General features: G+C 34.0%; 3 protein-coding genes across 10 annotated transcripts; 2 read left to right on the top strand and 1 right to left on the bottom strand.

Moving 5' to 3' along the window:
- The first annotated feature begins 26 nt into the window (after positions 1-26).
- Positions 27-6599, top strand: LOC18048402 (kelch domain-containing protein 3). 3 transcript variants are annotated; one of them, XM_024188255.1, is made up of 11 exons: positions 27-531; positions 1168-1317; positions 1568-1735; positions 2056-2208; positions 2358-2510; positions 2725-2889; positions 3079-3243; positions 4963-5107; positions 5239-5449; positions 5949-6093; positions 6365-6599. In XM_024188255.1, the coding sequence occupies exons 1-11, from the start codon at positions 330-332 to the stop codon at positions 6415-6417; spliced, it is 1710 nt and encodes a 569-aa protein (XP_024044023.1). In that variant the 5' UTR covers positions 27-329; the 3' UTR covers positions 6418-6599. The 3 variants fall into 3 exon arrangements, with proteins under 3 accessions (XP_024044023.1, XP_006440786.1, XP_024044024.1); XM_006440723.2 differs by having other exon boundaries at positions 4936-5107; XM_024188256.1 differs by having other exon boundaries at positions 442-531; positions 1157-1317; positions 4936-5107.
- A 1722-nt stretch (positions 6600-8321) lies between these two features.
- LOC18048401 (protein SPIRAL1-like 3) lies at positions 8322-10209 on the bottom strand. 2 transcript variants are annotated; one of them, XM_006440719.2, is made up of 3 exons: positions 10104-10209; positions 8972-9301; positions 8322-8727 (listed from the first exon to the last, which is right to left on the bottom strand). In XM_006440719.2, the coding sequence occupies exons 2-3, from the start codon at positions 9260-9262 to the stop codon at positions 8647-8649; spliced, it is 372 nt and encodes a 123-aa protein (XP_006440782.1). In that variant the 5' UTR covers positions 9263-9301; positions 10104-10209; the 3' UTR covers positions 8322-8646. The 2 variants fall into 2 exon arrangements, with proteins under 2 accessions (XP_006440782.1, XP_006440783.1); XM_006440720.2 differs by having other exon boundaries at positions 8972-9306; positions 10104-10202.
- A 9816-nt stretch (positions 10210-20025) lies between these two features.
- LOC18048400 (zinc finger CCCH domain-containing protein 55) lies at positions 20026-27465 on the top strand. Of its 5 annotated transcripts, none has more exons than XR_002906266.1 (8): positions 20026-20278; positions 20684-21524; positions 21612-21966; positions 22659-22826; positions 23151-23946; positions 24134-26372; positions 27008-27171; positions 27258-27465. XR_002906266.1 is itself a non-coding variant. In XM_024186881.1 (8 exons), the coding sequence occupies exons 2-8, from the start codon at positions 20793-20795 to the stop codon at positions 27065-27067; spliced, it is 4263 nt and encodes a 1420-aa protein (XP_024042649.1). In that variant the 5' UTR covers positions 20026-20278; positions 20684-20792; the 3' UTR covers positions 27068-27291. The 5 variants fall into 5 exon arrangements, 4 of the variants coding, with proteins under 4 accessions (XP_024042649.1, XP_006440781.1, XP_024042648.1 ...); XM_024186881.1 differs by having other exon boundaries at positions 24134-25305; positions 25393-26372; positions 27008-27291; XM_006440718.2 differs by adding an exon at positions 26839-26874 and having other exon boundaries at positions 27008-27291.
- Positions 27466-27945: the final 480 nt, after the last annotated feature.

The raw sequence follows: 27945 nt of genomic DNA, 5'->3' as shown, positions 1-27945 counted from the left end.
AGAAGACACACACTCTCTCCCTATCTGCTTCTAATCCTTAGGTTTTTGACTAAACCAAAATTAAAAGTATAAATTAAGAAAAAATTTCACCCTTTCAGTTTCAGGTCTCTTTGCTCATTTTTCTCTTCTTCCTATTACACTTTTTTAGTCTCTCATTTATTTATTTATCTATTTATTTATTTTCTGCATGAACTCAAAATCCACTTAATCACCATAAATTAAAAAAAAAAAACCCCCATTTCTCCCTTCTGCCACTTTCTCGAGAAAATTTTTGAACTTTCTGATAAACTGGAGATTTTTCTCGGAAAGAAAAATAAATTTTGAAAAAAATGAGGTGGGAAAAGGTCCAGCCGAAGAGCCCACAAGCATTAGTGGCTCAACAATTAGTCTCAAGTGAAATATCAAGTTCAGGTCCAGGCAAGAGATGGGGCCACACTTGCAACGCCATTAAAGGAGGCAGATTTCTTTATGTTTTTGGTGGCTATGGCAAAGATAACTGCCAAACTAACCAAGTTCACGTTTTTGATACTGGTACCTTCTTTTTATTTTCCCAGATTCTTGTTCTTCCCCCCCCCCCCCCCCCTTCTTTTAATATTTATAATAAGTGCCTGTTCTTAAAGTTTGCATTTTGGTTTATATTTTGTTTAGTGCAGTTGCAAAAATTGCATTTTTTTTTCTAAATGGGTGTAGTGTTTGATTGATTCTTGTTTTAAAAAAGTTGGTAATTTTAGGGTTTATGCTGGGTTTATTTTGATGGATAGTTATAAGTTTTTGTTGTTGGGAGTTAATGTTGTGATTGCTTCTTGGTTTGCAGAGATTATTGGCATTAGTGCTTTTGTGGGTCTGATATAGAAATGATTTTTTAGGTTTTCTTTTTAACTATGTATGTAGGGTTTTCTATTGTAGCATGAATACTGTTCTTTTTTGTTATGTCTTTTAATTCTTGTGGCTTGTGAGTTTAGCGTCAGTGCCACATTTGGAATCCATTTCCATTTGGGTTGTTGCAAATTTTTGAGTCGTGCCAACATATGAATGTTAGTGCATAGCATTTTCTGCTATTCTCTTGCTGGGACTTCATCTTATTTTTCCTTTCTAAAGCTGCACTTCTTGTATTTGACAGCTTTTTTGTTGTTGCATGTTCTTACATTCTAAATAGCTGCTTTGCAGTTAATCAGACGTGGAGCCAGCCGGTGATAAAGGGCAGCCCGCCCGCTCCGCGGGACAGCCACAGTTGTACGACTGTTGGGGAAAATCTCTATGTTTTTGGTGGTACAGATGGAATGAATCCTCTTAGAGATCTGCATATATTAGACACTTGTAAGTCTTGTCTGCCGCCTTACTTTTTTCACCTTCAATTTGTCTTTTGTTTCAAATGGCAATATCTTACCTGCGTGTTTGTTGATTTATACATTGGCAATTTGCTAGAGTAATAATTATTTTCTGAAAGTAGACTGATGAGAGAAAACTGTTTAAGTCTGAGGATTTATTGTAAGTTATGTTTCCTAATCTTGTTTTGTTGTATGTTTTATATGTATGACTCTTTATATTGTGTCTGTCATAATTGTAGCTTCACACACATGGATATCTCCAAGTGTAAGAGGTGAAGGGCCGGAGGCACGGGAGGGTCATAGTGCGGCCCTCGTTGGTAAACGACTCTTCATATTTGGTGGTTGCGGAAAATCCTCTAATACAAATGATGAAGTATATTACAGTGATCTTTACATATTGAATACAGGTGAATTTGTCTATTTTCTGTTGGTTACTAAACAATTAGCCTATGTTGGTTTTGATCGCTTAGATTCTAATTTGCAGTCATAATGCATTCATGTGCATCTAGATAGTGAATATCGAATATAATAGTGTTAAATTTCTTATTTTGTGTGAATGTTACCTGAGAGAACATGTGGAAGTACTCAGGGGGTGAGGCAGTTTGTTATTTGTAATGTGGTATTGCTTTGGAGTGAACAGTTCATTGGATGTTTACCCACATTTGGTGTCCCATTGATACATATAGCAAAGGAAATGTTTCATTTCATCCTTTTTCCTCTCTTGCAGAAACCTTTGTGTGGAAACGTGCTACAACATCTGGCAATCCTCCATCTGCACGTGATAGTCATACGTGCTCATCTTGGAAGAATAAGATCATTGTGATTGGTGGTGAAGATGGACATGATTATTATTTGTCTGATGTCCATATCCTTGATACAGGTTTTAGATTTTTCCTGTATACGTGGCTGGTTGTCTATTTATTAGAAAACTTCTTATATTAATTGCTTAATCCGGTTTGCAATATCTCAATTTTGCATAGTATTGCTGCTTTTTAATATTTATGTTGGTGTTATTCTCTATATTATTAGACACACTTACTTGGAAGGAGTTGAACACTTCTGGCATGGTGTTGTCACCTCGAGCTGGTCATTCCACTGTTGCATTTGGCAAGAATTTATTTGTGTTTGGTGGATTTACAGATTCCCAAAACCTATATGATGATCTCTATATGATTGATGTTGGTAAGTTTGATGTAATTAGTGATAACAATTAACAACTATCAAATTTATTTATTTTCTTCTCCTGTCTTGAAAATGTTCCATACCATGATGAATGATTGAACTGTACACATTGGTGCATTATTTTAATTTTAACTAAATTTTATTCCAGAGGCTTATAGTTGATACTTTTATGCATTTACCTTTTATCATTCATATCTTCTGTTTCCCAATGCAGATTCTGGTTTATGGACAAAGGTGATTACTACGGGTGAAGGGCCTTCTGCTAGATTCTCTGTGGCTGGGGATTGTTTGGATCCCCTGAAGGGTGGCGTCCTTGTGTTCATAGGCGGTTGCAATAAGAGTCTTGAGGCACTGGATGACATGTATTACTTGTACACAGGTTCAGCTACTCTTTTCTATTTACTCTGAATTAAATTTTAGCTGGTTCCAAGTGATGATTTGGTTCTGGAATTTCTCCTGGTTTTTAAGTAAGATGTCTTGTATATTATAGGATTTTAGCTTTGAGATATTGTATATTACTTATACAAAGATGTATTTGTTGCTAATTAAGTTTAATATCTGATTCTAGGACTTGTAAATGAGAGGAAGTTAGAGAAGTTGTCCCTAAGGAAGCAATTGAAGCTAAAATGCCAAGAACAAAATTTTACTCCAGTCCATGATAGAGCTCTCGTTAGAATTGACACGATCTCTGATGTGCACCAACCTACACCTTTATTGAGTTATGGTGAACCAAGTAAGAATTATTTTTACCAACTTTTGATCTTTTTTAGGTTCTACTACAAATATTGAAATGACTGCTTTATGAGTAACTATTTGAATTGGTTGTTGTTAGAGTTGACCTTATGCCAATACTAAGAATGACTTGAGCGCTTCAGTAATTTGGTCATTATGCTAATATTTTTGTTCATAATTGATTATAATTGTTAATGCTTCCAAAAGTACTGCATTTAACACGTCATACAGGATTTTGAAACGATAGATTGAAGGCTTGGATTAAAAAACACTTTAGGCGTGTGTACACTGGAATTGTTGTTCTTACCTATTCCCTTGCCTTCCTTCTGCAAAAGCATTTTGATTATGGTTCTATTTGTCTTGATTGGAAAGGAAAAATGATACATTCAACCTTTTCCTTTTTGTTTGTATTTATTTAGTTTAATAGAATGCACTCCAAATATCTGCCTAACCACAAAACGTGTGGAATAGGATGGTAGTGTAATTGGGATACTGCAGAATTATTACTGAAAGAAAATTTATGGTGTAGTGCTTAGATTATCTGTTTTCTTCAAGCACAGCAGAGTTTGTTAAGGTTAACTTCTATGCTGGTTCATGCTTTACTTTGAAAGAATAAAATCACTGGAAAGTATAGAAATCAGATGATCGCTTATGAGGGTGTTATTCGGTTGCTGTTTCTTATCAAAGAAAGACTTCAATTTTGGAGTAGGAAACTCCAAGCGTACTAGTTGGACATTTGCTACCTGCTTTTAGTTAATTTGGAAAATGAGGATCTGTCTTTAGTAATTCGTAACATGCATTCAATTTTCAATTAATCTCTCATCCTTTTTCAATTATTTCTGATAACCATGTCATCTAGGAATCAATAATCTTCTGCTACCAAATGCAACCGTTGCTGTTTGGCAATCAGAAGAGAAACAAATGTGAGAATTAAGCTGCCTTTTTAGCAGCGGCAGGTTGCTCGCCGTTCGGATAAGCTGACTTTGAAAATGTATGAGCTTAGTGTTGCTTTAGCCCAAGAAGTGTTTCATTTGGGACTCCTTTCTGAAATCCAAGGTCATTTTATTTAGTTAACTATATTGAACCTATGTTATCTTGTGGAGCTTTGGGGACTAATTGACTCCAAAATATGATCCTTGGAAAAGAGGTGTTCCTTTGGTCGATTCTTTTAAATCTAAAATTGATTAGAGACCAGAGTTTTTTTTTTTCTTTTTAAATTAAAAAGAAAACAATTTTATGAGTAAGCCTAGTGACGAAGACTAATACTTTGCTGGAGCTGTTCTCTGGAAGCATTTATTACACCTTAGGTGTTCTACATGCAACTTATTGATTGCAATGGCCATTGAATGCCTGGTTTGAGATATAAGATGATATATTAGGTTACCTCTTAAGAGCCAAGGTTGGTAATGGGAACTTAGGACTTTTTCCTGATGATACGTGGTTATCTTTTCCTCAGAATGTGTGCATGCACTCTCATGCTTGGATGACTTTTGCAGTGATGTGGTTTGTGGGTATGCTTTCTGCATATTTGATAAATCATTTTGGTGTGTCACATTCTTGTCACGATGCTGATATGTTGTCATTCATTTTGCTCTCTACTTAATTAAGAACACAGTCTTATTGTTGGGTTAAACTTTTTTCACTTCCTAGGGAATGCTTGTTGTGTACTGTATTTATTAGTGTTTAATTGCAGGAAGAAATAACTTTCCATTAAATGAAGGGAAGAAGACATTTCAAGCTAAGGTTACTGAAAGCTTCCCTCTTGGATATACTATTGAAACTACTATAGATGGAAAGCCTCTCCGTGGTATATTATTTGCTAACAAACCAACCTCTGCCAGCACAACTAATCATAATTCTAGTAGGTATGAACATAATCACAATTTCCATCTTCTTTTTTTTTCCCTTTTTCCCCAACTATATTTTTTTAGTTTTGTTTATGTCTTTCTATATTGTATTCTCATCAGGAAACGTTTCTATATTGTGTTCTCATCAGGAAACGGGCCGTTGGGGAAATTGGTGGTGCAATGTTGAATGGTGATTGCAACAGCAATTCAAAAGCTTTTAAAGCCCTCAGGCAGGATGGAATGGATCAGGAACAAGTTGATGGAGTTCAAGTAAAGGAATTCACATCTCACGAGGGAGCTGCTGCTGCTGCTCCAGATATGAAGAATCCTGCACATTCTGATGCTTTTCAGCCTGTAAAGGTTGTACATTCTTTTTATCTTTGATTCGTGTGGTAATTGAAGACTAGATATTTGGTTAGGAATACTAAATTAAGAGCATTGTTTGGGTTAAAAGCTGCCACCCATAAGATCTGCAAATTAACTAATTTGACTTATCTATGGTAATTGTATATATTCTGGTAAGGATTTGTGTGATTTATGTAAATTCTTTTGGATTTAACGTTTCTTCAGTTGTTGGGTGACTGTCAGAATGCGTTTTACCAATCATTAAAATTACACCATTCAAGTGGAAGTGGTTAGCTTTTGAAAGTCACATCTTTCAATTAGTTATCCTTCCTTCTCTATCTGTGACTCCAGCAGTACCACACCGTAGTTTTGTGGCTAAACAGATCCATGTCTTCAATGCTAAATGCATAAGTACTTGTTGCTTGGTTTTCTTTGTTCATTATGACACTTACGAGATTACCTTGTCTTGTCAACTTCTTGAGCTTCGTCAAACTCTTGTTGTATCTTTGTGCAGGATCCCGTAGATTCAGAACCATCAATTGCTCAGTTGAATTTAAATGATGATAGGACAACTAATGCTCCAAGCTCCACCACTGAGGTCCCTAAAGAGGCTATATGCTCCACAGATAAGGACTCTGCCACTTTGTTGCTGAGCAAAGGTATGAATGTCTTGTGCTACACGTGGTTCTGCTTGGACATGACCCGGACTAATTTCTTTGAAGGAGTTGTTAACTGAAACAAGCTTGTACATTTGAATTGTGCCGGATAAAAAAAATTGATTTTTAAATGCATTATAGCGAAACAAAATCTGATTTTCATCAGTGTTTAGATAATTTTAATGTGCGTATAGTTCATTTTTAAGATTCAGAATATATTTTTTCAAATGCTAGAGGTGTTTCTGATGAACAAGTGACCTGTTTGTGTTTGCAGATGTCAAGATACCAGTTGCTGAGTGTGTCACAGATCCAGCAGAACCAATTTGATAAGAGAACATGGCCTTTTTAACTGTTTGAGATGACTACTGAACAAAATTACAATACTAACCACAAGCCATTGTAAATTCAACGCTTCAAGGTGGTAATAGACTCATCATTTGACCTGTGTGATAAAAGACCTGCTAACTGGTGTTATCTTCTGCCGTCTAGCACTTCTTTCCATTCTACCAGCTGGTTCTCTCTTCTCTGATGATTTGTTAGCTATTTGAAAACCTGACTGACTAGTTGTATGGTGATCTCTCTTGGTTAGTTTTAGCTTCAACCCCAATTGCTCCATACACTGAGGGGAAAAGGAATTGCATGGCCGGACTTGGTGATTGTTATGGTATCACTTCATTGCCGGGAAGGACTCAGTTGCTTTCCAGCAAAATACATTAACCATTTATCCGATGCGGGGGCACTGCGTGTTTTTGTTGACATCTCTCTGGTGGAGCTAATGCAATATTGTTCCCTAAGAATGTTATCTCAAAAGAATTTTGTTACTTCAGGCGGAAATTATCTTAATGTATGGTAACTTCCATCTCAGAAGAGCTAGTCATGATTCTTCTTGGTTTTAAAATGTTTAGGGAAATTATCTCTTACCTATTTTTATTTTATCATATATACATCTAACCACCGCAAAATTTTGCCATGGTCTTAGAACCATTTTTATTTTGGAACTTGTATCAATCAACAACTTTGACACCAACAATTGATCATTTTATTCCGAAATGAATTAAAAAATTACTTTATTCTACAAAATTTTAAAAAATAATAATGTTATAATTATAAAAATATCTATGAATTTAATAAAATAAATAAATTTTAAAATTTACATGTTAATTTTTTATAATTATAAATTTATTTAAATATTATAATTTCATTTAATTTTTTGTAGTTAAAATAAGTATAGGAAAGTTTACAAAAATTAACATGAAGAGAAAAACTTCCTATAATTATTATGAATTTTCCTATAATTAAATTAAGAAACTTTCATATACTTAATTTAATTGTAAAATTAAATAAAATTATAATTCTAAAAAATTAACATGATAATTTTTAAATATTAACATGATAATTTTTAAATGAACTTATAATTATAAAAATTAACATCTTAAATTTTGAGATTTATTTGTTTTATTAAATTTATGGGCATTCTTGTAATTATAATTTTTAAAAATTTTGTAAAATAAAATGGTCTTTTAGTTCATTTTGGGATAAATGGTTATTTGTTAGTGTCAAAATGGTTAATTAATATAAGTTTAAAAATAAAATTTATAGTAATTAGATATACATATGAAAAATCAGAGGTGTTGCAGAGATAATTTTTCAAATGAATTATTTTTTCTTTTTTATACTTTGTGCCTGTATTATAAGTATTTATAACCATCTATCCAATTATTTGTATGAATATTTTTCATCGCTGGATTTCATTTCACATTATGAAATGTCATAAAAACATATTTGTACTAATCTTCATCGATATTGTTGGTGTTTTTTTTTAAATAATGATATATTACGATTAGAACTTTATTGATATTTACAACCAGTAGCAATCAAGATTCTCCTTCATGATTTTATTATGACAGAGCAGAATAAGAACACTCTCTTAATATTAGAGAAAAATTTATTCTGTTCCTAAAATGGAGAGCCAAATAAACTTAATTAGGACTCAAACTCATGTGCTCAAGATTATTGGGCGTATGAATTGACAACGACCCCATTGGCGGCATTGTTGGTGTTGGTTCAATTGGTAATATTAAAAAAAATAAGAAGGAAAAAAGTCATGGTGAACCATATGGTTCGTCAATATAGTAAAATAGGATTTCCACGGCTTTCTTTCTATTCGGTATATAATATAGTATCGGATTAGGATCTTAATCAAAATAAACATGACGAAATGAAAATTCTCATTTGAGCATCTCTTATGGGAACCGAGAGAATCATACTGTATGGCTCCCCTCTAATATAAGAAGAAACTATGGAAATGAAATGCACGATTAATCATCTTTTGTTACATTGCCAATGGGATGGTGAAGCTGTTCACACATGCCAAATTTTAAGTTTCAAAGTCTAAGCTGTTCAGCAGAACCCAACACATCCTCCAAGATAAAAGTATATTACACGATGCAAATAAAATTATCTCCCATTATCTAACAGATTCAGAAATTGTTTTGCCTGAACTTCAAAGGTCGCTAAAGCATCCGTCAGCAAAGGTTCCGACCTCAACCTGGGGCCTCATTTTTCATTACCGCCAAACAGGTAATCCAAGGAAGATCCTCCACCAGGGGCCGCATGCACCTTAGTTGTAGGACGATCCTGTCAAAAAGAAAAGATATCAAACATCAAATGAAACTCGTGTGTCTGAAAACATACATTAGAAAGATGCAAATGTGATATTAATCTTTACATGAAAATTAATCTTTATTTAAAATAATAAGCCAAATGATACATGCTTGCACCAGTAGAAGAAATGCAAGTGGGTTAAAAATATGAAGTTTAGTAATGATTTGATACACAACACATATCAAGTAACAGAAGACGGTTATAACTAAGATCATACAGTGAGGAAATTGCCACAGTTCTGCCCATCAGCGCGAAAATAGTTGTTGGCATTGTTCCCTGGAACTCCAGCTGGAATCTGCTTATTGACTTCTGCAGGTGGTTCTGCAGGTGGTGCTGCTGCTGGTGCAGCTGTGGTAGCATTTTGAGAAGCTCCAGTGTTTGCAGGCTCAACTTGGCTCCGAGGAACTTCGGTAGTTTTCGGAGTGGGTTTTGCCGGAGAAGCCTCTCCGGTTCCAAAAAGGTACCCCAAAGAACTTTGTCCTCCACCGCTGCTGACTCCACGACCCATAATCTCTCTCTTGAACTTTTATCTAACAAATCCTAGATCCTGCACTAATTTTGCAACAGAAGTAAATGCAACGCAAGTGTTAGCCACTACAAATTTCAACCAACATTCCAGAGTTGATGTAACATGAAATTAGGGCATAAACAAGTCTTCAAAGACTAACCCAGCCTGGCTCAAACTTAAGATAGTTCCTCTAATCATTAGCCCTGATGTAAAATTTTACAAAAACTAGATCCAAAAAAGATCAAGAAAAACAACAAAATTATGAAAAGCAAATGACATCCAAAATTTTCCTGCCGCATCGGAAGATACAAAAGAGCCAGATCAAATAAGAATTTGTAAGGTTTCCCCACAAACAACCAAAGTATCAAATAAAAATCTACATGAGGCATTAATTTAATGAATTTTTATTTAAGAAAACAGAAGTAATCTAAGCCTTAAAGAGCAACGTAAACCTAAAATCAACATAAAATTATAGCAAATAATAATAATAATAATAATAATAATAATAATAATAATAATAATAATAATAATAATAATAAATGTCATTATCAGATAATCTAAGCAAAACCAAGCCTTAAAATCAACATCAAAACATTAAATTAAGCATGCTATTTTTTGATATGGACATCTAAGGTTTTTATCCTCACAGAAGTATGCCTAATGATGAAATGTGGTTTTAAAACAGCCAGAGAACAGATCAAATCAGATAAACTTGGAAAAAAAATGTAAAATAAACAAATCTGAAAACCTAAAATTCTGTTTGGTAGCCGAGAAAGGACGGGAAAATATAACAAAAAATTAAAAGAAAAGAATTAGCTCGCTTGCTCGCTCGCTCACTCACCCGATTCTTGCCCTGCGTGAGTGCTGTGTGCTGCTTGGATCAGATCTGAAGCAAAATGAGGGAAGGAGAGAGTGGGATTTTAACGTAGTGAGCATTCAAAATCATGTGGGCCCCACGTATATGTGATCGTTTCCTTATGTGTATGACATCGCTGGCGGGCCCATCCACTTTTGATTTTTTTTTTTTTTCGAAATTTCAGTTGCCAAATTTTTAATTTCATTTTCAAATTAGTTATTAGTAAATTATCAGCTGTCAATTCTTAAATTACTCTGTTATTATAAAATATTAGAAAATTATCAGCCATATACCCTTAAATAACAACAATATCAAACGTGCTACAATATTTTTCAAGTATATCATTCGTATACCCTAAGTTGACAAAACACTTCTGCCGTCCACCAATCCGTTAACTGCCGTTTGCGAGCGCTGACGTCATAAGGGTAATCTAGTTTTTTTAAAAAAAGACATATCATCCCATTTACCTAGTAAAATGACATGGCATATGATATATTTTGATAAAAATGACATGTCATCCCATTTATCAGATAATTGTTAATAATTGCTAAAAACAAAGTTACTTTACAACTGAATCTACTCCTTCAAAATTTAACCTAAATTATTGAAGATCTACTCCTCCAAGCCCAAACTTAAATTTTTTATGGTATAATATGTATAATTGTAAATAATATATTGTTAATAATTTTTTATGGTATAAGATGAATATTTTTTATGGATAATTATTAATAATATGTACAATTAATAATTCATATTTTTTTAATAAAAAAATGTATTATTAATAACAAAATAAAAAAAATTATGTATTAAAAATTTACATTAATTTTCAAGGTAAATTTATTTTTTTACCTCATTTTGAGTTTAAAGGGTAAAATAGTCATTTTGCTCAAATTTTGTTAAATTCTTAACGGTAGTAAATGGAAAAGTGGATGCCAGAACTCTTTTGTCAACTTAGGGTATACGAGTGATATAAGCGAAAAGTGTTGTAGCACGTTTGATACTGGTGTCATTTAAGGGTATATAACTGATAATTTCCCTAAAATATTATAATATTTTTAAGTTATATTATTCATTTAACTTAAATTTTTAATATGCATCATCTGACCAAATTGTTAGCTTCGGTTGAAAAGTTACAACATCACAAGGATAATTTAAAATTTAACATGTTAAATTTTAGAGAAATTATCAGCCAAATAGCCTTAAATGACACCAGTATTAAATGTGCTACAACACTTTTTAAGTATATTACTTGTATACCCTAAGTTGAGAAAACATTTATGCCGTCCACCAATCTATTAACTTCCATTATAAATTTAACAGAATTGTGGCAAATTGACTATTTTATCCTTGAAACTCAAAATGCGGTAAAAAGCTAAATTTACACTAAAAATTAACGTAAATTTTCAATAAACAATTTTTTTTTATTTTGTTATTAACAATACATTTTTTATTAAAAAAATATGAATTATTAATGGTACATATTGTTGTGCAAATTTTATTGAACTCGCAAGCGCACGAATCTATTGTAATATAGATTAATTGTGACGAGTGTCGATCCCACGAGGAAGTGGATTTTAATTGTGTGTAGAATTAATTTTGTAAATGGGTGATTGGATTTGTAGTGGAAATGATTTGGAATATGCTAAAACTTAAATTAAAATGGCGAGAATAAATTCTAAAATTGGAATTGAAATGACAAGAATAAATTGAAGAGAAATCTATTGAAATGACGTACTTGGGTATCTGGATCCGTATCAACATGCATCATGAGCTAAATATTCCTTATTAATACCAATTAAATCATGAGGGGGGAATCCACACCTCATGAACCACATTCTAATCAATATGGTGCCAAGGGCTTATCGTGCCAAATAATAATAACCTTGTACTAGGGGGCCGGTGAAACCAATGCGGTACTAGACAAGATTAGTATTATTTGTCGACGAGAAGTCAAAACATCCACAAAAACTAGAGGGGAAGAGAAAATAAATTTACCAAATAAAGGTCATGACACATGTTGAGACTTCACCTTCAACCCAAGCTTGAAAGAAAATTAGCCACTCATAATTAGACTAGGGGCAAAATGAAAATTTATTAAAATACAAAGAAAATACAAGATGGAGAAGGAATTATAGAAAATGGATTCCAAAAATGGATTCATAGATATCAAATTAAGGGGGGAGGCCCTTTTTTTATAGATACATTGAGTAAATTGTGGCCATCAGATTAAAAACAGTTTGGACGCTCAGGATTTCACCACGTCATCAGTCAACAGTATGCGTGAACAGTACGCGGTTTGACCACGCAGATGAACAGTGACACGGTTTGACCCGGGTGAACAGTGACACGGTTTGATTGAAAATAATCCTGTGTGATGCATGTACCGTACGCGAGATTTTTGGTCCACTGATATGCTGCCACGTCACCATCAACAGTACATAAGAATTTTAGTCCAACAGGATCGTGACACCTCATCAGTCAATGCCACATCATCGGTCAATGCCACGTCATCGATCCGTCTATGTGAACAGTGCCGTGAACAGTAACGTATACAGTACCGTACATGTGAATAGTACCATTTTTCCTTTTATGCTCCTCCTAAGGTTTTCGACCGTCCTGAGTTCAAAAGTGATGTCCGTTTTGCCATCTGATCTCTCGTTTATTATGAAATGACTACGATGCTCCTAAAATACATAAAATACTTAATTAAAATAAAACACACAGAATTAAATCAAAAGAAGGTTAAATTCATAAAAGTAAAGGTGTTAGTAAAACTTGTAGTGTAAAATGACGATTTTCTCCTTTATAAATATACATTTTCTAGCTCTCAACACATATTATTAACAATTATCCGTAAAAAATATTCATATTATACCATAAAAATTTATTAACAACATATTATTTTCAATTATATATTTTATACCATAAAAAATTTCAGTTGGAGCTTGGAGGAGTAGATCTTCAAAAATTTAGGTTAAATTTTAGAGGAGTAGATTCGGTTGTAAAATAGCTTTTTTTTATAGCAATTATTAACAATTATCCAATAAATGGGATAACATGTCATTTTTATCAATATATATCATATGACATGTCATTTTTTAGTAGGTAAATGGGATGACATATCTTTTTTAAAAAAAACTAGATTACCCTTATGATGTCAGTGCTTGCAAACGGCAGTTAACGGATTGATGGACGGCAGAAGTGTTTTGTCAACTTAGGGTATGAGAGTTATATACTTAAAAAATGTTGTAGCCCGTTTGATACTAGTGTCATTTAAGGGTATATAGATTATAATTTCCCTAAATTTTAAAACAAAAGAGAAATTATCAACCATTCACCGTAAGTTTGCTCTATTATATAAAAAAAATTATAAAAATTTAACTTTGTTTAAATTTTCACTCTAAATTTGTAATTTGTATCAACCCTCCACAAAAATGTTAATTGTTGATATCACAATGGTAATTTAGATATTTAACATGCAATTTAAAGTATAAACTAAAATACTATTTTTTATAACCGATATTCAATTAAATACACTTAAAACTCTATTTTTCTTAATTAAAAAATTTAATTTGTTTTCTTTATTTATCTTCACAAATTTACGTAATCAAACTAAATTTGCAAATTATCTTAAATTGTAATTCATTACACACTCAATCAATCCAATACTTAAATTCAATTTCATAACCGAGATGTAGGCTACCTCTTTGATCGTTATTTTACACTCCAAATCTCACTAACATCCATATTTTTATGTATTTAAGTCCCTTATGATTTAATTATGTGTGTTTTATTATAATTAAGTATTTTATGTATTTTAGGGGATATCATGGTCATTTCACAATGAACGAGAGATCATATAACAAAACGAACATCAATTTTGAACTCAGGACAGTCGAAAACCTTAGGAGGAGCATAAAAGGATAAACGGCACTGTTCACATATATGGTATGAAATACTAACTAGGCAATCCAAGAGGGGGGGTGAATTGGGATTTTAAAAATTAAGCTAAGCAAACCACCACAAATCCAATCTAATGCCTTAATAAATTCGAAAACAATAAATTCAATGAAAGCACAATAATAAATGAGTAAGGGAAGAGAAAGCAAACTCAAAGATTTTTACGTGGTTCGGCAATCTCCGGCTACGTCCACGCCTCCAAGCACACCGGGCTTGAGGATTTCACTATCCAAGTCTTTCCAAGGCTTCAAACGTTTACAATTGACTTCAAGGTGTCAATAAACCTTTACAACAAGAGATTATCTCTCCAATCTCTTCACTCCAAGTGTTTCTCACACTTGTACTCTCACAATTTAATGAGAAATGAAAAATACAACAATCAATCTCACTTTAAGAGTGGATATAGAAATTGAAGAACAAAGATGATTTAATGAATGATGATTCACGAAGTTGAAGCTCAATATATGTTGTGTGCACTTGTTCTTGCTTGCTTGGATTTACAAAAATAAATTGGTTTTGAGTTTATATAGTTTGAACTCAAAAACTAGCCGTTATGCACATTTTGGTCATAACCAGCTTGCCGTTTATAGACATCCGGTTAGCCGCTTAATGTTATCGTTACAGCCACAATTTTGAATTTTGACTAACCGGCTTGCCGATTACGAAATCCGATAAGCCGTTTTCGTTCTGGATACATTTTGCCCAATATTCGGTTTTCTGGTTTTTATATCCGGTAAGCCGGATGCTACAGTAACCTGCTACAGTGAAAATTTTCCTAAATTTTTAGTTTGACCCCAAAACTTTATGAAACTATAGTATGACCCAAAACGTTATAAAACTTTACAAATAGGTCCAATTTCAGAATTTCTAAGTAATGCTTTGTTAATCCCAAAACTTTTTGAAATTATAATATAGCCAAAAATGCTATGACACTTTTCAAATAAGTCCTTTATCAAAAATTCAAGCAATACTTGTTTATTTCAAAGTTTTCAAAATTCTTTCAATTAAATCATAAACTTTGAAAAATAACCAATTTCATAAAATCATTTTTCCATTAAATATGAAACATTTATAATGTGAAAATAATGATTTATTTAAAAAGAATAAAAAAATCAATTTCATAAAATCATTTTTCCATTAAATATAAAACATTTATAATGTAAAAATAATTATTTATTTAAAAAGTATAAAAAATAATTTGAGCTTAAAAGATTAATCATTCTTAATCTTGTTTGTTATCATCAAAATCAATATTATGGAAACATATATGTTAACACGGTACTGTTCACGATATTGTTCACATATACGGTATGATGACGTGGCATTGACCAATGACGTGGCAGCATTCGATTGGATGAATAATGTGGCATCGACTGCTTATGTGGCGTTGACTGATGACGTGGCTTGACTAATGATGTATCACAATCCTGTTAAACTAAAATACTGATGTGGCGTTGACTGGTGACGTGGCAGTATGTTAGTGGACCGAAAAAAAGTGCGTACGATACATGCATATACACGGAATGACAACCCTAATGATGTGTTCTATCTAATCAGAACTTGTCACATGTCACGATCCTGAGCGTCCAAATTGTTTTAATTCAATGACCATAATTTACTCATTATATCTATAAATATGGGGCTCCCCCTAATTTGACACCCCTAATTCCATTTTTGACCTCTATTTTCTGTAATTTCTTCTCTATCTTGTATTTTCTACGTATTTTAATCAATTTTCATTTTACTCAGTTCAATTATGAGTAGCTAATTTTCTTTCAAACTTTGGTTGAAGGTGAGGTCTCAACATGTTCCATGGATTTAATTTGGTAAATTTACTTTCTCTTCCCCTCTAAAATTTGTGGATATTTTGACATTTCGTCGACAGATAATAATAATCTTATCTATATATTACACTGGTATAATTGTTTCCCTAGTGTAATGTTATTACTATTTGGCACGAGAAACACTTAGCACCATATTTATTGGAATGAGATTCATAATTTAATTGGCACTAATAAGGAATATTAAGCTCATGGTGCATGTTGAGTGCAAATTCAGAGATGCAAGCGCTTCATTTCAATAGTTTTCACTTTAATTTATTCCCATTATTCTAATTTAAATTTTAGGATAGTTTAAATCACTTTCACCACAAATCTAACAACCCACTTAGAAAATTAACTCTACACATAATTAAAACTCACCTCCTCATGGGATCGACACTCGTCACCGTTAATCTACTCTAAATAGATTCGTGCACTTGTGGGTTCAATAAAATTTACACAACAACAACATGTAAAATAGTATGATCCTATATAGATATTGGTAAAGGTTTTGCAATTATCTGTGACTATTTAATTAATGATTCTACCAATCCATTTTGTGTAAATACATGTGGAACCAGATGCTCAACATCAATACCTACTGATGTATAGGATTTATCAAATGTCTTAGATGTAAATTCACCAGCATTATCTAAACGCATGATTTTGATTGGATAATCTAAAATTTGTGCTTTTAATCTTATAATTTGGGCAAACAATTTTGGAAATGTAGCATTGCGAGGAGACAACAAACAAACATTTGACCACTATGCAGATGCATCAATCAAAACCATAAAGTAAGGAAATGGTCCACTAGATGGATGGATTGATCTACACATATCTGCTTGAGCTCTTTGTAAAAATAATAGATATTCATGACCAACCTTAGAAAGGGATGGTCTAACAACAAATTTTTCTTGTGAGCAAGCAGTACAAACATTCTCATTGGACAATAGAAACTTCTAATCCTTTAATAGATGTCCATGCGAATTTTTAATAATTATATACATCATTGTAGATCTAAGATATCCAAGGTGATCATGCCACAACACTGTGTAGCTTCCAACTGCATTTATGATTGTGTAATACAATTCTGATGAGAATACTGAGAGCTTTTCTAATAAGTACTTATTTCTTGAGACATTTTTAGTAATGCAGAGATATTCCACATTATTTTTATTTAAAGTCTCAATGTGACATCCATTTTGACAAATATCTTTAAAGCTTAGCAAATTCTTTGGATCTTATTAAATATAACACATTTGCATTATTAATTTTGTTCCACTTGCCAATAACAGTATAACTCATCCGGAGCCTTCTATCAAGTCTATAGGAACATATATAATGTTCATTTTTCCTTAATAATTTATCTCCAAGAAATATTTTTTATCTTGAAGAATAGTGTGTCTGGTTGCACTGTCAGCCAAGCGTGCATCCCTAGCTTTCGTTTCCATAAAACATAATTTATTTCTAAAATCCATAATCTTATATTAAACAAAATTAAATATCATGATTAGATAGAAACATTGAGTATATCTGATGAAACTATAGAAATATAAAAGTTAACATATTAATAACTTAATAATTATGGCATAATCACGAGAGCTTAAAAAATATTGATATTTCAATCACCAATTAAGTGATTGTTTTTTCCCTTTGTATCTTCAAGGAAATCAAAGACACCAAGATGAGTCAAATTATCAGGATCTGAGTAATCGACTAAATTAGTGCAAAATTTTCTTTTCTCTTTCCCGGGTGCTTAATAGACGTCTACCAAATGTTTGCCCGTACTGCAGGTACATGACCAATGACATTTTTCTCCACATAGAATAACAAATTTTTTCACCACCATACCTAACATTTTTCTTTCTGCAGAATTTTCTTTACTATGCTTATTATAGACGTTCCACTACTAGTGGCGTCTAATTTTGTTGCTTTGTTGTTCTGTATGCCTGTGACCACCATGATGGAAGTAACTACGGCCTTGCTTGCCTCTTTGATTATCTCCACTATTAGTATGTGTATTGCATTCGCTTCTAGGAATGCCTAAGAGTCAATTGGACGTAAATCATGATTTTTCATCAGGAGCTTATTGTTATGCTCAACAATAAAAAGAGATGCTATCAACTAAGGGTATTTGCTATATCGATGCTCCTAATATTATTGTTATAGGTCAACATTTAATTTATGAAAATTAATGAGTGTCTTTTCAAACATATATCTATCAATAATTTCTTCACCACACAATTTCAGTTATGAGGTGACGCAGAACAAAGTACAATTCTAATTATAAACTCTTGCATAGTCTTGTAACCTCAAGTTTAACCTCTCATGTTTGGCTTTTTGAAGAAAAATATCTCTCTGGTGGTTAAATATATCCTTGAGGTTATTTAACAAAGTTAACGGAGGATCCACCGTTAGATATTTAGCTTTTAGACTTTCATGTAAATGGTGTTAGAGGAAAATCATAGCCTTTAATTTTTCCTACAAAAATACTTTGTTTTCTTCTGCTATTGTGCCTTTCAGGCCCATAGCTTGCAGGTCATTTTTGTATTTAACATCTAAGAAAGGTAGTTTTTTTTTTTTTCCTAGAAACTTCAAGAGCATGGATTTGTAGATTTGTGGGATTTGTCATTTTTCAAAAAATCTTATTATTAATAATCAAAGGAAAAAAATCACAATAATATATAAAACATGTAAATACAGACAAAAAAAAAATATGTAGAGACTTCATGCATATATTTAGAACTTTAGGTTTTGAATTTTAATGAGGTAAGAACTTCATATTCTCACCATCTCATTTGTGTTATAAACTTCAGGCTACAATAATAATATTCAAAGACAAATATATGCAAAAACAAATCTTAATTCGTTGAAATTAAAATTAACTTGATAGGTGATTAAGCCAGACATATAAATAAATAAGTTAAACAAGTTGTATTAACATAATAATAATATATTACGAAGGTAATAACAATATAGACGTTATTATAAAACCAGCCATTAAAAATTATTATAAACAATAAATAATTAAATCAACAACATAATAAACCAACAATATAAAAATATAATAATGATAAAATATTAAAAAAGCATAAATAAGCACAAATAATAAAAATTAAAAGTGCCCACGTCAAATCCGTTATTGTGTTGATAACGTGTTATAAATAAAAAAAAATTAAACTAAACAAAATACTTAAGAGATCTTATTATTAAGTTTAGGTTATGGCTATGTTGGAATTCAGTTACGATGCAGCACGAATCTCTGACACACACACAAAGTGATAAATAATAAATAATGAGTTATAATGAAACAAATATTGTTCATTAATTAATTTACAAACCAAGAACCTATATTTATATAGTGCGAGACAGGGTGTGGGGATTTTTTTTGTCCTTCACATAATAGTATAAGCCAACCATTTACTCAACACATAGGGCCGTTTGGTTTTAGTTATATATTAATGGATTGGATAATTTTAGTGTAAAACAATCCTTATATCATGTTTGGTGTAAAAAAAGTAAAGATAGGATAACAATAATGGGTCCACCACTTAATCCCAATAGTGGTAAAATTTCATCCCAAGGGGACCTTTGGGATTACATTTTCTAAGATAAAACTTTGTCCTCTACTATTCATGGGATTAAAAACTATAATATGTTAAATATTAAAAAAAATTAAAGGAAGATTTTGTATTTTTTTTATAAATTTACCAATAATTATTGATTTAAGTTAGATTATATTACATGTCATTTTAAAGTAAATTTACAATGATTTTAATAAATTAATATATAAGACATATTATTAGTTACTGGCTAATCTCATGGCATACTAAACACAACATAGTATTATATATAATCCAGTATTATCAAATCCAATCCTATCTTATCTAATCTGATCCAATCTAATTCAATTCAATCCGGTATACCAAATGAGCCCATATTATATTTGAAATAGTTCCGAAATTTAGAACTAGTAAGGAATTTTATTTGTAAATTTATCTAGATTTTGGATTACTTTTGAAATTAATCAAAAATAATTGTTGTTATTATTATTTTTTTACTCGCTACAAAAGTCGGTTTCTTTATCTCGTATTTTGTTATTATAAGTTATCAAGTTTTCTTTATTCTCACGCTGAGCAAAAATAAACGAATCAAAAAGTACCAGGAGACGCACAAAAAAAAGGAAAAAAATAAAATAAACAAAAAAAAATCTTACAGCAATAGGGTTTATAAAGTTTAGCTCTTTACACACTCCCACTAAGTTTCTTAACCGGAAACTAATTGTTAATTTTTTTTTTAAAGGACACAATCCTCTTCAAATTTTCGACTTCTCAATTTCTAGGGCTTAATTTCTTGATCCTTCCGTTATTTTGATTCGTAAGTATCGAATTTGTTCGTTCAGTTTATGCTCTTTTTTATTTTTTTTATCTTTTTCTGTTTGCTTGCTGAGAAAATCCGAGAAAGGAGTAGAATTTAGAAAATTGAAAACATCAACAATACGTGTGTTGTTGATTTACTTATTCATTAGAAATAGACAAAAGAACAATTGAGTTTTTCTAATAATGAGAATAATGGAGTTTAGGGATTTTTAATTGAGCTCTGTTCTGGTCTCGCTTCCTACATTTTCCCGGGAAGCAAATATTGAATTGAATTTGATTAGTAAGTGATAAAAAGGAGCATAATTATATATGTATGTATATATATGTTTGGATTGCATTTTCAAATTGTTAACATATTGTATGTACACATCCCTTGTTTAAGATGTTTCTTGTAATTTTACAGGTAGATTTTGGAAGGCTTGAATATAAGATTGTATGCATGAAATGAAGTGCTTGAATTGGTATTGAAATTAGTAATTGGATGATTGTTTTGAGTTATAGCGTGTATTGAGATGTATGGCCAAGGGAGTTATAATTCTCAGTTTGGGAGGGGTCCTCCCCCACCCCTGCAACCACCATACCGGCACCAGCCGCCTGGTCCGCCTCCTCTTCCCCCTCATTTTCAACAAGGTTCTCTGGCTCCACCTCCTATATTTCAACGAGGCCTTCCTTTATATCAACACAGTCCTCCTGTCCCACATCCTGCAGTTCGTCAAATTTCACCCGATGCTGGGGCGAACAGTAGCCAAACTTATGTACCCCCAAACCCTGCAGCACATGGAAGCACCCCATTGCCACATATGTGTTCAACTGATCAACAGAAGATGCAGCTGTCTTCACATTTAGGGACCCAAAATGTGCACCATATGCCAGCATCAATGCCTCCTCATCCCCCTAGAGAATTACCTCCTCCTTCAGCTACTGTTTATAGAGCTTCAGTGCAATTACAGTCACAGCAGCCTGGCGGTGAGCAAGATCTTCCATATATGCTGAATCAACCTCCTCCTCCTCCTCCTACTTCTAGTTCTTTCACTTCTGATCCATTTGGAAGTGTTGTACAGTCAACAGGTAGAAACTCTCGTATGCCTTCTTTGGTGTCCCTGCCGCCGCCGCCGCCGCCTCTACCTTTTAATCCTCCACCGATTCCATCCTCTCGACCTCCATCTACCTCTCCCTCGTCCTCTTCTGCACACCATGAAGTTGCTTCCAACTTGACCAGTTCCAGTAAACCATTTTGCTCTAAAGTAAGTACTTCAGATTTTTTTGATAAAGATGTAATCACCTATCAGGTCAGGCACAATGTGCACCAGTTTGATGGGTCTTTAATTCAGGAAGGTTCCCCATCTCCGCCTAAGCCAACAGAAGAAAAAGTTGTTCAGAAGATTGAAGATTTATGTCAGCTTATTGCTAAGAATGGTCCTGATTATGAAGATATGGTTCGTCAAAATGAATCTGGAAATCCAGAATTTGAGTTTTTGTTTGCTGGTGATCCAGGAAGTGATGCTGAAATTGCGCATGAGTATTTCTTGTGGACAAAGAAGAAATGTATGTTGGCTTGTAAATTAAATGAAAAAAGAAGTGAATCACCTTTAAGGACATCAGGGACTGACTCTTCACTGCAATCCAATCATTTGGAGGTTGCATCAAGAACTTATTCACCTCCTGACTCAGACATGGAGATGGAAGGTAGGTTCGTGTAACTAAATACGATTCTGCTTCTTATTGTTTATAATTCTCTGGATCTTTTCAAGTAGCGCAGATGTGGTATTATGTGGTGTGTGATTGTTGTTTACTACTGGGAGTTTGTAATTTATTTGTGAAGTGATAATTCAAATGAGATCCCTGTATTTATTGTTCCACGTCAGTAGGTGCATCCATGTGTTATTATGGAATTTACAACACTTGTGCAAGCTATACTATGAGAAAATTGCATTAAAAATAGAAAAGGAAAGAAGATACAGGTGCAAACTGGGTGTCCACAAGGAGAACAAATTTCCAGGGGAGTGGTAACAAATCTCTACAGAGAACAGTTAAAAGAACCTGGGTTTGACCCACAATGTGCATCCATCCCTCCCCTAAAGAACTGTAATTCCTAAACATCTTCATGGTAAAAGCAACTGTAGAAAGTGCATCTTAGCAATCGTTTATTAACAATCAGTCAGAGTCCTCCATGGCCAAATGTGTTCATGGGTTGCAAGCTTGTTGAATTGCTTTTGAGCTGAGCTTTAGTGCTCTCAAATTGTGTCAAATTCATTAGTTGTGAAGTTAGATTTGGATTGTCTCAAATTTCACATGCTTTAGTTGTATTAAGTGTTTGGCTTTTGCCTTGGTTATATTATTACTCATTTTTTTCTCTGCTTTTTATTGGTTGCTTGAAGATGATATCACCCTACCTGGCAATGACCCTGGGGTGAATCACTCAACTGAAGGTACCAGTGTGTATGATTTGATTTACAGTGAGCTTGATGTCAAAGAGCTGTCACATAAACAGCAAATGACAGAATCTAAAAGGGCCGCATCCACTGCTCCAGTTATTCTTGAACAGGGTAAGCACTTTATTTTAGAATTATTTCTATAACCCTCGTGATTAGATAAAGCAAATACCTTCTCCTTGTTCATTTTCTTTCTGTTAGTTTTGATATGTTTTTGTTTTTTCCTCCATTGGGATTAGCTTGTGTGTTCATTAAATCAGTACTCTAGAATGTCAAATTGTTCCCCAACTTTTGTATCATTGCGCTGCTTTTGGAAAGTTTATGTTTATTTACCGTATACATAGTGATTACCCCAGGATGAATTCTTCATATGCTACATCTTTTAATTTGGGTTCAAATGTATTGTTATTATTATTTTATTATTTCTTTTGAATGTAGTAGACAGAGTTGTTTCCAAACATGACCTAGTAGCATTAGAGAGGCCAGCTGCCAAAGTTTGTAGCCCAGTGATTAGTTCAGCCGATGAGTGCCCCTTGAACAGAAATTTAGAGAAATCTGCTACTACCTCAGTTGATGACAAATTTTCTTCTGGGGCTTTAGCAGCTGCTCAAGGTGTGTATTCTGAGAAGAAATCTTCTCAGCTTATAGAAGGTGGCAGCCCTTTTAGACTTCTGCACGACTATGCTTCTGATGACATCTCAGATAATGACAAGGAGCCTCACGGTGCTAGTGCTTTAAAAGACACATCATCGGTTGCAGTTGCAGCTTCAAGTCCACATAGGAATATAGGATTGAACATTTCGCCCAAATCTGTGAATTTCCATGAAGTTTCAGGTAGAGAGCCTGAGGAAATTGTTATGGCATCCATTACTAGTGGAACAACTGATGAAAATGTTCTCCATAAACACAAAAATCAAGCATATGTTGGTCATGCCGAGTCTCCTCAGGATTTCCAGAAAAAGAATGCCTTGGAGGATGCTGGTGTTGAAATTCGTTTAAATGGTAACCTTCAGAAGGAATATGCTGAAAAAGGTGCAAAGTCTCCTTCAAATTCTCTTAAAGTAGACGAATTTGGGCGATTGGTCAGGGAAGGTGCAAGTGAGAGTGATTCTGATGATTCACGCTATACTGAGAAGCAAGGAAAAAGAGGCAGAAGCCGGAGCAGATCACCTCTAGGCAGACGGAGGAAGGGGAGGGTATGGAGGAGAAGGGAGAGACGAAGCCGATCTCGCAGGTATGGACTACATGATGTACATTATTGGTTTATGCAATTGGTTTATTAACCAATCATTAGTAAATAATAGGTCCTAATTCACCTCTTATTCTTTGTAAATCATGACATAATACAACCATGGTTAAGAGCTTATTATTTGTCAAGTAAATCAATACTCATTCACTGCAAAATTTCTTGCTTCTTTTAGCTGGTCTCCCAGAAAACGGAGAAGCAGGAGCAGGTCTCCCAGAAATCGAAGAAGCAGCAGGAGCAGATCTCCAAGAAATCGAAGAAGCAGAAGCAGGTCTCCTGTTTCTAAGCGTGTGAGTTCGTTCTGTGGTGATCGTATGAGACGGGACAGGAGTCAGATTCCTGGATGTTTTGACTTTCGTCGAGGCAGGTGCTACCGTGGAGCATCTTGTCGCTATCTGCACCATGATTCCGAGAAGGGCGATGGATCAAAGCGTCGTAGGAGCAAACAGCAGTTTATGGAAGTTCCATCTATTCCCAAGGATTCTAATTTTGAAGGAGAGGTCAAGCATAACTTGCAGAAAGAATCAGATCAACAGCATCATGTAGTCAAGAGTTCAAAAAAGCAACTAGGTCAAGAAATGCCTGGTAGTTTTGACCAAGATAGTCGATTAGTTGATCCTCATACGGTTAAATCTGATACATTCAAGTCACATGGTGATGCTTCTCCAGATATACTTCCTAGGGAAAATTCTGTGACTATGCCAGCTCAAGCCAAGCTGCATGATCCATTGCTTCAGAATGCTGAGTGTCTTCCTCAGCAGACTGATAACTCTTCCATATCTGATTCTTCTCCAGAACAAACACCCATGAATTCAGTAAATAAGCTTCCTGTATCTGAAGCTTTACCAAATTCAATTGAATTTAGACATAATTCTGCCCAGCTGCCCCCTCCCCCACCGTGTTCACAAGGTGTAACTGCTCACAACATGACCCAGCCTCCAGGGGATTACAACTTGGTCCCAGAGAGTGCATCCTTCGCATCTCAAGCAGCTTCTGGGGAAAGGTTTCGTTCTAATATGATTCCCAGCCAACAGTCTAATTTCTTCTTACCACCAATTCCCTCTTGGACACCATTACCACCTCCACCACCCATTGTTTCTTCACAGATAAGACCATATGCAGCTGAATTGCCAGCTCCTTCGCAGGTTGGTGATTTTCAGCAGCGATCAATTCATCCAATGCAAGAGCCAAATCGTTCTATCTCATGTTCAGAGGATTTTAGTTCGAAGCCTTTGCCTCCGTACAACCTACAGAGTCAACAATTTACCGTCCAGGGTCTTTTGAGAGAAGATCAGTCGAGCCATCTTCCAACACTGGGTCTTCGAACATCAAGTTCCTTTCCTCAAGGTGACAATCAACTTGTACCTACAACTTTTTCGCAGGAATTATCTGCTAGTAAATTGCAACCTTCTCCTGCTGACAATTTGCATCCAGGTGAGCTTTTGAAATCAACTTCTCATATTCATCTTCACTTGAATCAACAACAGCCTCCCTACAGTGTGCACCACTCCGTGTCCGTTAGTTCCTCTTCCAAATTTCCACCAGATCTTCAGGAAGTGAATCAGTCTTCTCATCCTCTTAATTTGGAAGGATCAAGAAATTCAACTTACTACCCTCATGCATCTACTTTTGAGCAGTCACTGAGCTCCAAATTGAGTTCTGATGCTTGTCGGCAAGAGGTCACAACCTACTGTGGCAAGTATGCTAGTCCTTTTGATATGAGCCATGCTCGAGTTGAAGTGAGAGATACTGGCAGTGTTGGGTCAAGGCAGGCAACTTCCTCACCAAATTCTCCGAAGGCTGTTGGGCAGAATTTTCCTAGGTCAGGAGGTGACCAGTATGATCCACTTCTTGACAGCTTTGAGCCATCATCAAACCTTTCCTATAAAACCAATAATGTTAACAAGTGGGAACCCAGCAGCGACTCTGATATCATGTTGGGGCACAGTGGTTCAAACAAGCCATTGGATGTGGAAGAGAACAACAAGAAGAAAGCAACTGGGGGAGTAGTAGGAGTAGCTGCTACTATTACTGCATTTAATGAGGAATATGGCGAGTCTGCCGATGCAGAAGTGGGTGCTGTTGAGAATGAGAGCCCAAACAATCCTAATGGTGCAGGCAACTTGAATTCAGGTGAGATCGAGATAGATCCGATAAAGTCACCATCAAAGAGCAAGAACAAAGAGTCCAGATCAATGAAGCTTTTCAAGGTTGCCCTTGCTGATTTTGTAAAGGAGGTTTTGAAACCGTCTTGGCGGGAGGGTAATATGAGTAAGGAAGCATTTAAGACCATTGTCAAGAAGACAGTTGATAAGGTGTCTGGAGCTATGAAGAGTCATCAGATACCCAAGTCTCAGGCAAAGATAGATCAGTACATTGTCTCATCTCAGCGGAAACTGACTAAACTTGTTATGGTAAATTCTTTTTTTTCAGAATTTTCATTGTTGTATGACAATATGAACCTAAATTAGGATAATCTCCCTTCTAAGTTGATCTAATTGTATATAGGAGTACATGCCTTCATCCAGTAGTTTTCTTTAGATTTTGTCTTATCATTAGGCCAAAACGAGCTTAGCATTACATTCTTGGTCTATTAGTTTCCAATATGATTTGTGACACAATGGACCCGCTGTCTCTTGGCACCAGTCACTGGAGTGTCGGTAACTTTGTCTCCCAAAAGTTGGATTGCGATTTTTGACAGTCCTAACTAATTCCATTAGCAACATTTTGTTTCATGTAAACAGATGAATCTCATTTACTTTATGGAACCTAGAATACCATGTCAAATGCCTTAGTCACTATTCACTTCATTTCCCTCAAACTGAAAGAAATCAGTGAAAGGAAACAAGTGTTTCTAAGTACTTTGACCAAATTTTGCAGGGCTATGTTGATAAGTACGTGAAAATGTGACCATCGGTAAGTGATTTCTCAGCTATGAGTTATAGAAAATTTTGATATTTTATTACAGCTTCAAGTTAATTTCCCATCTTATTGACTGTTTTCTTATGCCAATGGAGCTGTAACCATGATTCGTAATTTTTTCTTTCAGTGCCGTGAGGATGGACTGATGGTGATAATTATCTGCTCATTGGTGAAAGTTGTTTATTAGTTGTAAATTTTATACGTGCTACTGCTAGCTGAAGGAGATTTCAAGATAGAGTTTACAACAGGATTATTTCTCTCCTCAGCCAAGTCTGAGGAAGTTCATAACATGTATGTAACATATCGATTATGAAAGTTGCGTCTTTCTTAATTATAGCTATTGAGTTGAATATATTTGATCTTTTGTAAATTTACAGTACCTGGAATCATTGATTGGTAGATGTTTCTTTCTTTCCCTCTAACCAGCTAATATTTGTCACAAGTAGAGGTTGATGCCCGATTGAGAAATGCATATACATACATTTCAGATTTTGAGACTGAGGAAGAAATGGTTTCAGCTTCAATTTTTATAGGCTCACACTTATTTCCTATGTGTTCTGACACCTTTGCCGCTGGCATTTCGCTGATTTTACGGCATCTTTTATCAGCTATGAATTTATTGTGAGCTATTCAATTGCTTTATTGTGTACTTGTTTGTACAAGAAACGCATACCATTTCCAGCGAAAGGAATATTGATGATGAGCGCTCATCCGTTTAGGACTGTCGTGATATTAACTCTTAGCATTTGAAGCAGCTCTTTTAAAGTTTATAATTGACAGTGGTAACCAGTAACAACCTCTTGTCAAATCACTATAGTTCGAGTGCAAATAAAAGCGGAATATTTTAATGAACATACTCACTAAAGTTTTTGATAGAGTTTCGATGGTAAAATTGTCCTAAAAGTTTGTGTTGTTTTATGAAAAAAAAAAAAAATTATTACAAATCTCATTGAAGTTAAAAATCCAACAAAAGACATTTTAAATTTACCAAAAAAATTCAATGATATTTAATTAATTATTATATACTAATATAAAATACATTAGTTAATAAAGAAACTAAATTAA

This window comes from Citrus clementina, unplaced genomic scaffold, assembly GCF_000493195.1.
Source record: "Citrus clementina cultivar Clemenules unplaced genomic scaffold, Citrus_clementina_v1.0 scaffold_3, whole genome shotgun sequence".
NCBI classification, from domain to species: Eukaryota; Viridiplantae; Streptophyta; class Magnoliopsida; order Sapindales; family Rutaceae; genus Citrus; species Citrus x clementina.
This window is presented reverse-complemented; position numbering and strand designations above follow the sequence as displayed.